Raw genomic sequence first — 16,039 nt, 5'->3', positions numbered from 1 at the left:
GGACTGTAGGAATGACACGATGTCCAAAATGTATATGATGAAAATAATTAAAAACAGATTATGTGCAAAGCTCCTTTACAGAAGCAATGCCAAATCTTAATTTGTTGTCAACAATTGTAGGACCGTTTCAAAAATAGACCTCTCCTCTGAACAAATGAAAGCCTGCCATCTGGTGTCGTTTTTAGAAATGCACACTATTGACTTTCAAAAATCTGGAAGTTCTCATTACCAACAATATTTAATTATCAAGCATGGCAGCCTACATACTGTAAAAAAAAGAATGTGGAGAAAAAAAATTGGAGAAAAAAGTTTTGGGGTTAAAATGGTGTAAATAGGATCCTTTAATTTCCCAAGTATTGTGTTTATTACAAAAGCTGAATAATTTTACTATTTCATTTTGGATATTAATTTCTTGAATACATTTAAATACAGAGGTTAATGTCATAACATTTACTGCATCGTCCCCAATTTAGGCTCAATTAGACTGATCCAACTTGATTTTGACATGAACTTCCTTCAGGATCAATAAAGGGAATTTAATGGAATTAACCTTTAAGTTTGAGAGCCTATCTCAAATTACAAAAAGATAAGCTTTGAAGCAGACACAAAAAAAAATTATTGGAGTTTAAAACGTGTATTAGCACCTACTTCACACTCGAGTACAACTATGCTATATCAGTTTATGTGAGGTTTTATGAAAGCAAAGATTCTATACAGTAAAAAAAAAAAAAAACTCAATTCTCAGCTTCTGGTCTCTGTACTGCAGACCTTGGAGGATCGAAAGGATTTGTCTGCTTACTTACATGCTGCCTTTCAAACCAACACTACTGCTTTTGGGACAGAAGTGACTCCTCTTCTCCTACCGCTCAGATCCCCAGAAATACACTAATCTGACTGGTCAGCTTAGACTACCCTGAGACTACACAGAGGCTACCGAATACGCTGGCTCACCCGAAACCGGAAAACTTTGGTGACCTGAATTTTGTGTATTTCCACATATACGGCCAGCTTCCAAAATACATTAACTAGTCTCAGCCTTGATATCTCCTGTGGGCTGAAATGGGCATGTTATGGAAACCCAAACATCAAGACGTTTGGTTAAGCCTACAACCTGTAGCCCACTGCATGATCAGTGGTGTTATAGACTACGTACTTTATTTCGGTGGTGATCCACCCATTTTCAATTTTGGTTCAATGGGTTGGTACTCAACACCATCTGCCCTAATCAATACACTATGAGGAACTAGGGGTAGCCAGCAGTGATTTTCTACAATATTTAGCCTATGATAAAACCAACTGTGAAGAGAATACATTAAATAGTGTGTCAGCGTTGCAAAGACCTAAATGCTGAAGACTATGCCTAAGAGTAGGCTAGCCTACTTGATGTGGGACATTTTCACAAGTAGGCAATGGGACACCTGTTGTGTCAGAATGGTAGACCTTCAACAATATTATGCCTTCTGAGTCTACTGACAGGAACTCACGTGAAGTGACTGACATAGCTGAACCGCGAGCATAGCCCTGCAGGTAGGCTAATGGCCATCTGACAACAGAATCTGTCACCACTTGAGCATTGTTCAATTTCTAGCTGCACGTCATGGGTCCAGTTAACAACCCTTTTTGTCAAGGTCATTACAGAGCTCCACAATGAAACATTCACAGCAACGCTCAGCCTTCTAATTAGCCTGCTGTAATCCCCCTCCCCCATGTTTATTTGGCCACAAATCGTGTATGAGATTCAAAGGATTCCGAATGTAAATGTTTTTAGACTAGGCCTATGTCTTTTACGTAATGGACAAAAGGTCAGCGTTTGTGCTGCTGCCTATGTTGTGCACATGTGTGTGATATGTGTGAGAGAAAGAGAGGGAGGGAGAGAGAGAGAGAGAGAGAGAGAGAGAGAGAGAGAGAGAGAGAGAGAGAGAGAGAGAGAGAGAAAAAAGGGGGGTTGACATACCCAAACAAGCTGTTTCTATCCTGTCCTCTAAAGTTCTAGTTAAATAGACAAGTTCTGCAACAGGTGAAGATACTTGCTCCATTCTGATTTTCACTTTGTAGCGTTTTAAAAATATTTCATTTCTGACAGTATGCTACTACTTTCCGAATCTGTACTAAGGGCATTCAGTAGAGGAACAGTGTAAATGGGATTTAGCTCATATTCTTCACGTCTGCATCAAGTGCAGCAGTTTGGAATACGCTTGCGTGCCTCCTACATTGATTGGAAACAGTGAAAACAGTGATAAGACAACGGAATGCAATCTAAGATACAAACCAAATGGAACGCACGGGGGTCTTCCGCGGCACTACATGGAAAGAAACAGTCGGAGTTAGAGATGACGGACGCTGCGACCGGCATCTGTTTTGAGCCTGGGCGGGTCATTTGCAATAGAAATCTTTTAGCAAGAGACCAAATGTCCGAGGATAATACACAAACGGAGGGCATCACCGTCCACACAACGGACTCTCACCCTCAACAATCTCACTTTCCTGAGTTGAATCTCACCCACCGGATGTCTGTGTATAGCGCAACCCGTCCCGTCATCACCCGCACTTACCTTCAAGGACGTGTATACAACTTTCTGGAACGACCGTCGGGGTGGAAATGCTTTGTATATCACTTTACAGTGTGAGTGTTTTCGATAGCCTTAGTCTACTAGTGTTATTTTTCTGTTAATTGTTAATTGCTTAATTTGATGAGCATGAGCATGAATCTGTTTCTCACCACCCAAGGCCAAATAGGCTAGTATATTTGTAATTTAAGCCATCTCTTAAACTGTAGGTGGTATTTAGCAATTCCCCACAGCAATGAAAGGTGTATATGGAAACTTTTATTAATCTGTTTTCGATTACCTTTGGAGTAAAATGGTGAATACCATTTGTTTGTAGTGCATATCATGGTTCGAGACTGATATGGAGGAAGTTATATTCAAAGCTTAATACATGCAAATGTTTTAGCATAAACTCTATTTGTTCTCAAATCAGTAGTTTCAAGGAGTTTTATGACTATAGGGTAACAAAGAAAGCTGATTTAATTTATTTATGTATCAGTTGCTTGTTTGCTTTACCTTGGACAAAATATTGTATCAAATGGATGTGCAGCCCACCTTTTTCCACAGTTTACAGTAGGTTTTGCTTTGCGCTGGCAAATTATTGGTTCCTGACAGGATATTAGATCGTCAAAATCAAGGATTTAAAGGGCTTGTCCAACTAGTTATTGTGGAGTGCAGAGCTCAAGATCAAGAACAAGATATTGTTGATAAATTGGTTATTAGATTGTTGATAGAGGTTATTAATAAAACTTTAGCCTCCAAACTGATCTTCATATATTGGTATATGATCACTGTTACTCAAAATCAACTGTACAAGTGTGAAAGGATAGGGCCTTCTTGTCTGTGATTCAGGAATGTGCAGAATGAGGACCTCTCTCATCCCACCCTCTTCCATGTGTAGTACTGTGTGCTATCACTGGAACTGATAGTGGCCAGCTAAAGTTGGCTAACAGGCTGCTTTCAGAGGAGTAGGCCTAGTCCTTGTCTGGCTCTGCCACCCTATGACCCCGGATTGCCATGGGAGGGTGGGAGAAGATCCTGGGGTTGGGTCTGGAGTTCAAATGCTTGTGATCATTGTGACCACTGTGAAGGCATGTTACCTTACATAGTCTGGTTTAGAATAACATGCATTGCAAACATGCATACATTACAGTATATGTTATATGGAGGCAATGTGTTTGATATCAGTTAAGCTTTATATTAAAAATAAGATGTGATCTTTTGTATGCAATTTGTCCCAGCTCTTACCAACATCCATACTAAGTTGTCAGATGTGGTTAGTAATGTATTTTCTGCCCAGTGAGTTGTTGCATTCCTTGTGTTAGTGTGTGCAGGAGAGAGACCAGCGTGGGGAACCAAGTCTGAGCCAAGCCTTATCATTGACCTAGAGTTAGCTTCAGAGACCAAAGGCCCTTATCAGTGTGTGAGTGTGTGTGTGTGCGTGCGTATGACCACAGTGGAAATCCTGAAAATGTGCCCTCTCAATGCCCCTCTCTACAAATTGGCACCACGCACAAGTTCTTCACATTTAGTATAAAACTTACATGAAGAGTGACATCCCTTTTCTTTATTTTATTTCAGATATACTGCACTTTTATATATGACATGCTATTAATAGCTACAAAGATTATGACTATTACTATAGGCACTATGTATTAGAATCAATGAAGTAACTAAAAACTAAAGCTTTTTCCCCCTCATATTGTGTGCCAACCACATAGTTACCTGTAAAGCTAGCTATAATATGGATATGCCCCACAAGGGAAAGCAGTTGTTTCCCATACTAAATAATGACAAAAACAAAATGGTCTGTAACTGCTATGGTAAACAGATTTGCAGTTATGCTGTCAGTTGTTTTCATATCTAATATAGCATTTTTCAGTGTGCATTAGATACTACAGTTGTTGCTTTTTTATATATGTTAAGGGCCCTATCACCAAGCACCAGTTTGCAATAGAATCAGAATCAGAATCAGAAGGGATTTTATTTGCCATGAGTGTTTGCACTAACAAGGAATTTACTTTGGCAGGGAGGTGCATACATTAAACATATAAGAATATTAAACTCACTTGGGCCCTAAAATACAGAAAAAACGTTTAAGGTTCCATCCTGTGTGCTTCAACGCAGTATGTAGCCTTTTGACTAATCTGGTGAATAACCAGCGGAAAGGGTTTCCATACAGTAAGTAAGTCAGACAAACTGTAAAGCGGAGGACGGATATAAATGTTTATGTCATAGGTAGGCTGTGTCTGGTTAGCATTGCAGTAGAGTGCAACCTTATCTCTGTAAAAGAAAATGACTTTATCTTAAGCTGTTCGAGGGACTACAGCGCTCTTATTGTTGGTGCAGTCGGAAATGTTGCCTTTGACCTTGTAAGGGAATGAAGATACTGACACATTTGTTCTTTGTCAATGTCAACCCCCCCCCCCCCCAACACACACACACTCTTGATTATGCGTGGAGGTCGGTCAAACCAGCTGGTTACTTTTGCTAGCGTGTGGGTCCTGTATGTATAGTTTGTGGACCCATTCTTGAACTGGGTATGTGCAATTGTGTGTGTTCACTGTATATCCATATTCAAAACTGTGCAACTATTTTAAATACAGTTCACAAACAGTGGTCAAGCATGATCTTTGAATATAAATAGTTGTTTTGATGTCCCAACTGATTATCACTGAAAGTTTAAATAATCTTTAGTGGAACATTTATATCAGTTCTCCCCATCTGTTCTGACTATAATAGTCTCTGTCAGTGACTATAGTAATTGTAGATTGAAATAAAATGTAGATGTTGGTGTTTTCTCATTCTGCAGGTTCCTCATAGTCCTGGCCTGTCTTATACTAAGTGTTCTATCCACCATAGACCAGTACCAGGCCTTGGCCCACGAAACTCTCTTCTTTGTGGTGAGTATATTTAAGATGGAGGATTGTTTGATCCTTGTGAAAAGCATATGCTTTATGCCTGGTCTCTACCAACATGGGCTAATATACATTCTCTAAATATTTTATCAACGGAAGTCAAAACTTGAAGTTGATACAACAGTTGTCCTTTGAGCATGCCACAAGATGGCGTTGAAGTAAAAAAATGTTTGCTCCTACAATACATACTGTACATCATTATGATAGAAGGCATACCCTCCCATAACATAAAAAGATTATATTTACTGAGTTAAGAGGGAAACCAAATACATTGCAGAGCTCCAAAAGACACACAATGACACGTACCTTTGAGATAGGTAGAAGGTCAGTTACCGGGTAGCAAACCTCGAGCATTTTCCACTATTGATTGTGTCTGAGCTTTTTTTATGGACAAATTCTCCAGCAGGGGGAGATAGTTCACCATTTTACACTCTGCACTTTTGGATGGTCATGCGTAACTCAAATTATGTCACTAATATACAGTATATGTTGGAAACCAACAACCATATTAAGCCATTTAATTCCATTCATAACCAAAAACAACTCTAGAATCATGACTTTGTACAGTTGAACTTAGCCCTCACTTTGTCTGATGGCACTTTCAGTGCTGTGAGTAAAGCGTTATTTTTTATGAATAAGTAACGGTCTGCAGTTTGTGTGTGTTTCATGTACACGTAATTTTTTGGTGTCTATTTTTTTTCTAATTTATTCACACTTTATGCGTATTGTATCACATTTGTTTTAGAAGAGCAAGAAGATTATTTTAGGCTCAGATAAAAATCAACCCTAGCTAGTAGTAATGTAATTAACACGAACACCACAAACTCCTCTACGTTTTATCTGCATATCCCATCCTCAATCCATATATAAATACTGACATGTCCAACCCCAAATTCTCTATTTAACCCCACAGGCACCAGCTGTTGAGTTAAGCAAATCCTCCATGTCAATGCTTTGGTCACAGATCAGCCTTTTTTTGCAGTCAAAGGAGCAGGGATAAAGAAGAGAATATAGGGACTCTATCCTTAAAGGTAGAAGTAAAAAAGTAGAAAGAAAGATTAAGGCTGGCTGGAGGGTGGGTCTGGAGTGTGGTAGCACAAGGGCACATGTGAGGTCAAAGGGTGACTCGGCCAGTGAATAATGGGATTAAACCATGCAGGCCTTTTTTCGTTGATTCTTGGAATCACATATTAATCTGCGCCTAGAAGGATTGGATTTGCAGGGGCCCTGCCTATCAGGGCCTCTCTGTATGCCAAAAGTTCGGGATTAAGTGGTGCCCTGACAGGTGTTCCCCTTTGTGTCTCAACAAGAGGAACAGCACAGAGCAAATAAGTGTGTCTGTGAGTGAGGTTTTTGGGGGTTTCTTTTTAAAAGTTGCAGTTTTTCCCCTTGAAAATTCTTTAAAAAAAAAAGGATTCTATCCAGATTTTCCCCACACAGAAGAGGAATCTGTTTTGTTTTTGTTTAGAACTGCACGTTTTATTTGAATAGGCCCTCTTTGTAAACTTTGATCTTTTCCTCTAAGCCTCCTATCCTCTCCACCTACCTTCCCCCACAGGAGGACCTCTTTGTCTAGCTTGCATCACAATGCACGCAAGGTTAATCATTGAAGTCTGCTCTCTTCTACTCTAGGCTGACAAGGAGGACCCTGTACTTGCCTTTGATAGGATGTTTTGCTGTCACATTTGGTGCTGGGACGTACAGTTCCTTACACGTGTTGCTCCTTTTGGGTTATGATTAGTTTTACTTCTAACTGACTCAACTACTATTTTTGATATCCCCCTGTGTGTGTTGTTTAGCATATTCTATGCAGTAGATGTTTTTCCTCCCCTTTGTCATTTATTTCATTTGTTTTGGTTGTCAGAGATTACATTTGGTGATTAAAATGTAGTCCATAAACAGACTTAACTCTGAGGAACTGGAATTAACCTTCTGCTGCATGAATCATTGATCTGACACTACACATTGCCACTCCTAACAAGCACCACTGCTAATTAGATCTCATCAATCTGTCACCGTTAAAAGCTTGTTGAAATAGCTATTGATTATCTATCAGTCAACTAAATTGTCACTTCTTTTCAGGGATAAGTAACAAATTTTAGAGCACTTGTTCTCTAGCTTACTGCCATTCATTAGTCAGTACATGCATCAGAGTCATGAGTGTAATGAAAGTACATGAAATGTACTTTCACTTCATTGGGCTCAAGGGAAATAATAGATTACGGTAGACAAGGAAATCATGTGGTACTGAAATTTATAACACAACTTTGTGCTTTTGATATTACATATATTTGTATGTCTTATTATATATAAAGTAATGCATATGTTCTGTAGAAATCCATCATGCATCAAAATGGGTCAGTGAGTTGGTTTGTAATTTCATTAGTTTCTAATGAATTACGATTTATTGAGCAATTTACAATGAGTTTAGAAAAAGTTAAGGATCCTAAAAATGTATTTTATTGTTATGGGGACCGTTTTGTGTACAATTTTAACCTAGAAGATTTTATTAAATACCGTACTAACAGACTTTCTGGCTTTACTTTCATTTATTTTTAGGAGTTCGGTACTCTTCTTATACCCTGTTTGATAGCCTGTGATTTAAATCTCATCTCTCTCTCTCTTTCACTCTTCCTCTTACTCACACACATGCTCTCTGTGTCCCCCTTTCTCTCCAACACACATACTCGAATCCTCTCTCTTTCTTGCCCTTTTCTATCCCTTTTCCCTGTCACAGGAGATTGTGCTGGTAGTGTTTTTTGGTACAGAGTATGTAATACGCCTCTGGTCAGCAGGATGCCGCAGTAAATATGTGGGGATCTTGGGCAGGCTGCGCTTTGCCAGGAAACCTATTTCCATCATTGGTGAGCACACACACCTGCACACACACATTTATAGAAGCATTACTTGTATTTCACAAATGTTTTGATAAGTACTCTTTTTTGTTGCTGTTCTCACAACTGCCCCACTCTTTGTCTCTATATAGACCTCATTGTAGTTGCTGCCTCTATAATTGTGCTGGCAGTGGGTTCCAAGGGTCAGGTTTTTGCAACATCTGCAGTTAGGTGAGGCTCTTACATTTACATTTAGTCATTTAGCAGACACTGTTATCCAGAGCGTGTCTGCTTCTCCAGAACATGTCTGTTACTTATCCCTGAAAAGAAGTAACAATTTAGTTGACTGATAGATAATCAATAGCTATTCTTAGTGTGTGGATGTGTGTATGTGTGTGTGTGTGTGTGTGTCTGTGTGTGTACATTAATATGCCTGTCCACAGTTTAGCATTGTCTCTGTGTTTAATGGTGTAGTCTACACGTTGAACAGGCATACACAGTATGTCCACAGGGATATCCTGTATGCCTAGGGTATATTGAGGGATTCCTAGGATGATACAAGCTTGGTAAATTGACAGTATGCACATGACTTCATACTGTTACTACATGAGTAGAAATGTGTGGTTGTGCATGTGTCATACTGAGGGAGTGTGTTTGTCCAGGGGCATCCGGTTCCTGCAGATCTTACGGATGCTCCACGTGGACCGCCAGGGGGGAACGTGGCGTTTGCTGGGCTCAGTGGTCTTCATTCATCGTCAGGTAGAACACCCACTCCCACTGTACAACAGCATTCACCTGAAGGGCCTTGCCTTTCGGCCATGGCAGGATGTGTTTCTGAGTTCCTATATCCTCAATTACTGTTCTTTCTCACTATTAACAACAGTTTACACAGTTTAACCTACGTCACACCATTCTAATCAAACATTCTTAAGGTTTTTCTTATCATTATACATATGTAAGGCATCAAAAAAGAGTTATGATCACAGTATGTCCAGTGCTCATCTATCTTAAACCTTTTAAAAACATAAAATAAACAGAATTATAATCGCATGGTCAATCTGGTCATTCCCAAACAGAACCTGTTGCTCTATAGTTTGTTGAGAAATGTGAACAATTGTTGTTTTGTCATTTTTGTCTGGGTGTGTGTGTGTATTTTCAGGAGCTGATCACCACCTTGTATATAGGCTTCTTGGGCCTGATCTTCTCTTCTTACTTTGTATACCTGGCAGAAAAGGATGCTGTTGACAGCAATGGTGTCACAGAGTTTGGGAGCTACGCTGATGCTCTATGGTGGGGGGTGGTAAGTAGCTCTACGTGTGTGCATGCATGTGTTTGTGTTTAAATGTACTTGTGCTGTGCCCGTGGTAAAGACAGAATGTGCTTTCTCTTGTGCATTTCCTTTTTTCTAATTAATAACAATAAGCTGAATAACCTTGTCAGTTAGCCACAATTCCAGTTAGCTGGCTATACAACCCGTCAGTCATGTGGGCAGCTAGTAAGCTAATGTTGCTGAAAGCCAGACTAATAGTTAGCTATTCGATTCCAGACTGGAGTGGAGTCCAGTACCAGACTGTTGTACCAGTTCTTGTGAAATCAATTCAGCTAGTTTCTGAGTCTTGTTGCTGTGTTTTCAATGATCACTACTACAATGCCAATGGTTTTATGTCTCTGCCATGGGTTTATGTGTAAACTATGTGTGTTTTAAGATGTACCTTACGTACTGTATTGTGTGCTGTCCATCTAGGTGACGGTCACCACAATAGGCTATGGAGACAAAGTGCCTCAAACCTGGATTGGCAAGACCATAGCATCCTGCTTCTCTGTGTTTGCCATATCCTTTTTTGCCTTACCTGCTGTATGTACTATCATTTTTAGTGGAATTCTTTAAACAGTCAAACTAGTGGTCTTTGGTAATTATGATTTTCTGTGCTTTTGTGAAATGGCAACTTGTAGGTGGTGCTTTGAGGGTTTGTTCAATCAAAGATGATACTTAGTTTGAGAACCAATACTATAATTTACATATTCATTAAAATGTGTATATGTATTTGCATATCAAAAAAACATTTGTGTTTTACAGGGGATACTAGGTTCTGGCTTTGCCCTGAAGGTGCAGCAAAAACAAAGACAGAAGCACTTCAATAGACAGATCCCTGCTGCTGCCTGTCTTATTCAGGTAACGCTTACACCATAGAAGAACCCCATCACCCAATAAAACAAAAAGGCATTTTTGTTGAACCCTCACCTTAACCCAAACACTCTCTGACCATTCCACAACATTGACTCTGCTGGTCCCAGTCATGCTGGAGATGCTTCGCTGTAGAGAACCCTGACTCAGCCACTTTTAAGATGTTTGTGAAGAGGAGATTCACACTTCAAAGCTCCTCAGTGTCCAGCCCCAAGCCCAAGAAAACCGTCAGTACTTACACATTTTATGTACTTACTACTGAGTTCCTTTTTGGAACATAAACGGTCAGATCAGAGAAAAACATGTTCTAAAATACATATTAATTTGTATTAATATTTTGCTTTGGAAGTCATATACTTATCACATAGTATACAGTTTCATGATACCTCCTGACAGATAGTGTTTACTGATGTAAGGATAAACAACATAAATTTACATTTAGTCATTTAGCAGACACTCTTATCCAGAGCGACTTACAGTAAGTACAGGGACATTCTCCCCGAGGCAAGTAGGGTGAAGTGCCTTGCCCAAGGACACAACATCATTTGACCCGGCGGGGAATCGATCCAGTAACCTTCTGATTACTAGCCCGACTCCCTCACCGCTCAGCCATCTGACTCTCTAAATACATCATAGTTACAGATATTTTACCCTCTTCTAGTGTTACAATGTTACAGCCAGTAATTTTTGGGATTCATACATTTATGAGCCATGTATCAAATTCAGCTTGGACCAAAATGGGTGTAATCCTTTGATTTGAGTGCTCCTGTACTATGACCAGGGGAAAATGAGGAGGAAGCTGAGGAGCAGTGAGAAGGACTACGGCCCTGGTTCACCCACGATCCCTAGAATCACATTTGACTCTGTGTTCGACAGCCACAAGGACCTGAGCTCTGATGTCTACAGCACTGTGTGCACGGGTAGAGTGATGTTCAGTGTGCAGAGTGTGTGTCGGTGTGTGTGTGTTTGTGACGTCTAAGCAGTGTGTGCACAGACAGAGTAGTAATGCAATTGCAAACTGCCATTACCTTTGATCCCAATACCAGGCCTATATGTGCATATGTAAGATGATTTAATTGGTGGTTGATAAGCACATACTTATGAGCACACATTATCAATATTCTATTCAGGATGTCATGAGACCAAAAACATCTTACTCTAGATTTAGGTTTTTCCAGAATATTTCTGGAAATATATTTCTGGAAATATTGAACACCTTCATCTTGTTGCCATCAAATCTCCCCCATGATCTAATATTATACAATAGCAGTACTCATGTGTGATTCATGTGGGTGGGAGACTTGATTAAAACAATTTGACAGGAGACTACTAGATAGTTAATATTACTCGTTTGCAGACCACCACTGACTCCTTAACACACCAGTAAGACTTTTGAAATACCAGAATCCAGTAGGTACACAACTTTGCAAACATCTTCGATGTGTTCAATGTTTGCATAATTCCTTTTCTTTATGATCTGCTATGATTAAATACTTTTGAATTGATTTTTTTATCTCGTCCACTGTGTATTGTGTCTGTCCTGTGATTGGCTGGAGCCCATAATCTGGGAGGATGTGGTGAGCTGCTGTTAGTGTCCACTTCCTGCACGTCTTCTAATCCAATCACTCGCACTGTCCCCCTCATCCAATCTATGCCTGCCACTGTCTCTCTTGTTCAATCACTGTCACTGTTACCATCTCACTAGCCAAGGTGACACTTGACCATAGACTTTACTTACTTTAGACGTACAGTATTTGGGTTCCACTGAACATAGTTTTCAGCAAGAGTCATTCACCATTAAAATTACGGGAATCTTGTAATACTCTTATTAGTCATGGTGTCACCAGTCATTCAGCATGCTTTGTATATCTGTGCCTCATAACCTACCATGTAAGAAAAATTGCATCATGATTCAGTATTTGTAAGCCTCATTCTACTGTGTCTCCCAGATCACCAGCAGTCCTGGCCCTCCCTGTCCTCGATTCAGTTCAGCTCACCATTACCAGGTAACTCGCCTTACAAGTCAGTCGGTGAGTCGCGTTTACAATCCCCAAAAGGATAGTAAACAAATAAATAATTGTTGTTTTCTTCTTAGTTTATAAACAATATACAGTATATCCAGTAAACCCATTGTCACAATTATCCTGGTAAACTGTAAGTGGAAGAGTATAGAATCAAAATTATAAAATCCACTCTTACGTACTGTATACTGTAAATGTGTTTCAGTGAAAAAGAGCCGCCCTGGTTTTCTGGAAGTGCAGTCTCCACCTCCCCTACAGAGGAACAGTAGCTTTGCAGAAGACCTTGAGCTGGAGGGGGAGAGAGAGAGTGACCTAATCCCAGTCACACATGTATCACAGTACGTCTTCCATACTCCCAGCCTGGATGCCACTTGACAAGTATCCGACTACATGTTAGGTTTCGTTTTTTTATTATGAAGTATGCAAGTTTAATTTCAGAACAGAACATGCATTGACCAAACTATCTCTCACACAATTACTTTCTTCCCTGAGTTTCTCTTTTTGGAAATCTCTCTCTTAATATCTTCCCAAAGTCTGACTTTAACCAAAAGCTCACATTTCCTTCCATGTCATCCTTCTAGTTTTACTAATTCTCTCTCTCTCTCTCTGTCTATATATATATACATATATATTGTCACATGTTCCTTATGGCTGCCTTTCTTTAGTAGGGGGGATTTCACCCAGTCCCGAGTCTCCCATCCTCACCTCTTCCCCCAGGTCCAGCCTCTCTCTTTTGGCTCACTCCATCTGAGTGATGAGGCCTGACAGGCCACAGATTCTCACTAATATTTATTATACCACAGTCTGTACAGCTCCGAACTTCGTTTCTTCTTTCACAAAAACATTTCAAATATATTCCTGTAAGTGTGTTACACTTTGTTCTGTTGAGTATTGAATAGAAGAATTTAAGCTTGTGGGAAATGCAGTAACAATCTCATCCATTGCTCTGTTTTCGGGTGCATCCTCTTTCAGGGTGTTTCTGTCACACTATGCCATTACAACTATTTAAACAGACTCTATTCTTGGTTTAAAATTGCTTACAAAAAAGTTCAAATAGAAACACTGGTTGTGTTATGCAACATGTTTTAACTAATGTAACTTTTTAATGCAGGTTGAAGGACACTCATAGGAGGGCTATTCGTGTGATCCAGAGAATGCGCTACTTTGTCGCTAAGAAGAGATTCCAGGTAAGTGAAATCATTAAAGTTAAGTTAATTGCAATATTGTAATATATTGTAAATTGGGTGGTGGAGGTTAAACAGTCTCCCCTCTTTGTCAATGCCAAACACTATGAACAAAAGATACAATTAGTAAACTTTGTAGACTAATGCTGATTTCATCATGATGATGTTACCCTCCCCTAAAATCAAATCTCCTTGCATGTGCATGTCTATGTTTTTGTTGCAGGAAAAAAGGGACATCATGTCCTGTGCATTGCATGTGTGTGGCCATATGTACTGTGTTTGTGTGTGTAGTGTTTGCACAGTAAGACCGTATACTGCAGATGTGTCATTATTGTGAACATTAGTGTTCTCATACAGAATACAATTAGTAAGAATATAATATTTAACATCTGTGTATGTTCAATGAGGTGCATATAAAGGATAAATGTGTGTGTGAATGTGTAACACCTCTTACCCTTGAAATTTATGATTGTGAAATAGCACAAAGAGCATTTATTTGCTACTGCATTTTCTTTTAGCAAGCACGTAAACCTTATGACGTGCGAGACGTGATTGAACAGTACTCCCAAGGACACCTCAACCTCATGGTGCGCATCAAGGAACTGCAGAGAAGGTGACCTCCACTGTCCTATTGTGACTATGGGAGTTTTCTTTATGGATAAAGGGATGGATGATTGGGTGGCTGTACAGCCTACGGATAAGCATACATGTTTCAAAATGTATCATTCAAATCCTAGAATTATTTGACTTTCTCTTAGATTGGACCAGTCTCTTGGGAAGCTGAGCCTGTTCCAGACCAGTTCAGGTAGAGGACTGTCCAAATTTGAAATAGAATCTGTCATTCAATAGATTATCTGGCTTGTAAGTCTGTGGTCTCAAAAGGGAAAATAGTTAAACACAGGAAAATGTCATGTTTTTTTACTTTCTAAAACATTAGTGCATAACTGTAAGTGCTTGTATTAGTGGACATTTGTTTAGTATTTATTTTTGTCTTTGTTTTTTTTATCATAAAAAGAGCGAGCCAAAGATAAAGGCACCAATACAATCGGCTTCAGACTGAACAGGATGGAGGACAAGGTATTACAACAATTCACACAATAACCCACATTGAACAGAGTCTGACAATAGTGCTATTATAACCTAAATTGAATTGAACTTCTTGAGGCCATTTCTTTGTGAAGATACATGCAAATAAATGCTAGCTCGCAAGATATACAGTACAGTCAGTATGTATACAGTACTGTTTAATAATGTCAGGACACTTATTCATACAGACAGAAAATATAAGGCAGTCACAGCATTTCTATTGGCTTAAAAACTAGAAATTGCATTTGATGTTCTCCTACTGTACCTCACCAGATCACACACATGGACAAGACGCTCAACCGCATAGCTGAGTCCCTTAACCGCCTGTTTGGCCAGGTGGATCTAGGGGTGGTAGGGGAAGGACCAGTGGGAGGGGGTAGAAGAAGAAGGTCCCAGGATGTTGATGGGGGAGCACAAGGAGCCAACTTACCCAGCCAGGACAGCCTGCCGAGCTACGACCAGCTCTCCACTTGCTCTGCCTCGACCCTCAACGTGCCCCTCGACTCCACTCACAGCTTGGACGAGAGTTGCTAAACTGTATTCATACCATAAACCTCTGTTACCTTACCCCTTCCCATGCCGCCTTGGAAATTGCTTAACATGTCTGATTAAGACTTTGATGTTAGAGGGGCCAGTTACATTCAACATTATTATTTGTCATATAGTTTTAGTCACTGCATTACAGGCATTAACAGGCAAAAGACCATGTTTGTAATTATTCAGACTATAGGGCCGCCCCTCTTTTAGCATCCGCTTCCTCTTTACACCCCTTCCACATAATCCTTACAACACAATGAAAACAAATGTCCTTGATCAGCTCCCATCTAAATGGGGATACTGAGACCTTCTTGAGAATGTGAAAAGTTTTATAGTAGTCTATCATTTAAAATATTGTATTTTATTATCATGAGTTGTGCATGTAGTGAATCTTATATACCAATCCAAAACAGATCCTTTTGTCATATCACAATAAAAATGTGTTACCTTATATTAAAAAACATTTAGTTACAACATGAGATTTTGAAGCATTGAGTCATTGAGTCAAATTGTAAATCTAACGACCATGTACTGTAGCTGTATTTGAATATTCAATTTGATTATTTTGTAATCGGTTAGTGTTAAATAATCAGCTTCTAATGTTGATTCCATTAGTAAAAGATATGCACATGGTAACAATGTTATGTATAATTTAAGAAGAATTCTATATCAATTGTATGATAAATTGTCAATGGAATCAAAACCAATGACAAATGTACAGTAATTTA

The 16,039-nt window shown here is 39.4% G+C and overlaps 1 protein-coding gene across 2 annotated transcripts; it reads left to right on the top strand.

Moving 5' to 3' along the window:
• The first annotated feature begins 2,006 nt into the window (after positions 1-2,006).
• kcnq1.1 (potassium voltage-gated channel, KQT-like subfamily, member 1.1) lies at positions 2,007-15,842 on the top strand. Of its 2 annotated transcripts, XM_047041704.1 has the most exons (18): positions 2,007-2,623; positions 5,359-5,449; positions 8,202-8,328; positions 8,451-8,529; positions 8,961-9,057; positions 9,458-9,598; positions 10,043-10,153; positions 10,376-10,471; positions 10,594-10,710; positions 11,265-11,403; positions 12,040-12,060; positions 12,433-12,489; positions 12,710-12,842; positions 13,616-13,691; positions 14,207-14,301; positions 14,447-14,493; positions 14,704-14,765; positions 15,048-15,842. In XM_047041704.1, exons 1-18 carry the CDS (start codon positions 2,250-2,252, stop codon positions 15,306-15,308), a joined length of 2,124 nt encoding a protein of 707 aa, XP_046897660.1. In that variant the 5' UTR covers positions 2,007-2,249; the 3' UTR covers positions 15,309-15,842. The 2 variants fall into 2 exon arrangements, with proteins under 2 accessions (XP_046897660.1, XP_046897661.1); XM_047041705.1 differs by lacking the exon at positions 12,040-12,060.
• The last annotated feature ends 197 nt before the right edge of the window (positions 15,843-16,039 follow it).

The sequence above is a fragment of the Hypomesus transpacificus genome, chromosome 19 (genome assembly GCF_021917145.1).
Source record: "Hypomesus transpacificus isolate Combined female chromosome 19, fHypTra1, whole genome shotgun sequence".
NCBI classification, from domain to species: domain Eukaryota; kingdom Metazoa; phylum Chordata; class Actinopteri; order Osmeriformes; family Osmeridae; genus Hypomesus; species Hypomesus transpacificus.
Note: the sequence above shows the minus strand (reverse complement) of the source record. Positions and strands in the feature narration are given on the sequence as shown.

Bases quoted from the DNA above. Each gene is read 5' to 3' on its own strand.
- kcnq1.1 (XM_047041704.1), top strand. From the start codon at position 2,250: ATGCAATCTAAGATACAAACCAAATGGAACGCACGGGGGTCTTCCGCG. The intron at 11,404-12,039 runs GTAGAGTGATGT...GATTGGCTGGAG, and splicing joins CTACAGCACTGTGTGCACGG to CCCATAATCTGGGAGGATGT. The intron at 14,494-14,703 runs GTAGAGGACTGT...TATCATAAAAAG, and splicing joins CCTGTTCCAGACCAGTTCAG to AGCGAGCCAAAGATAAAGGC.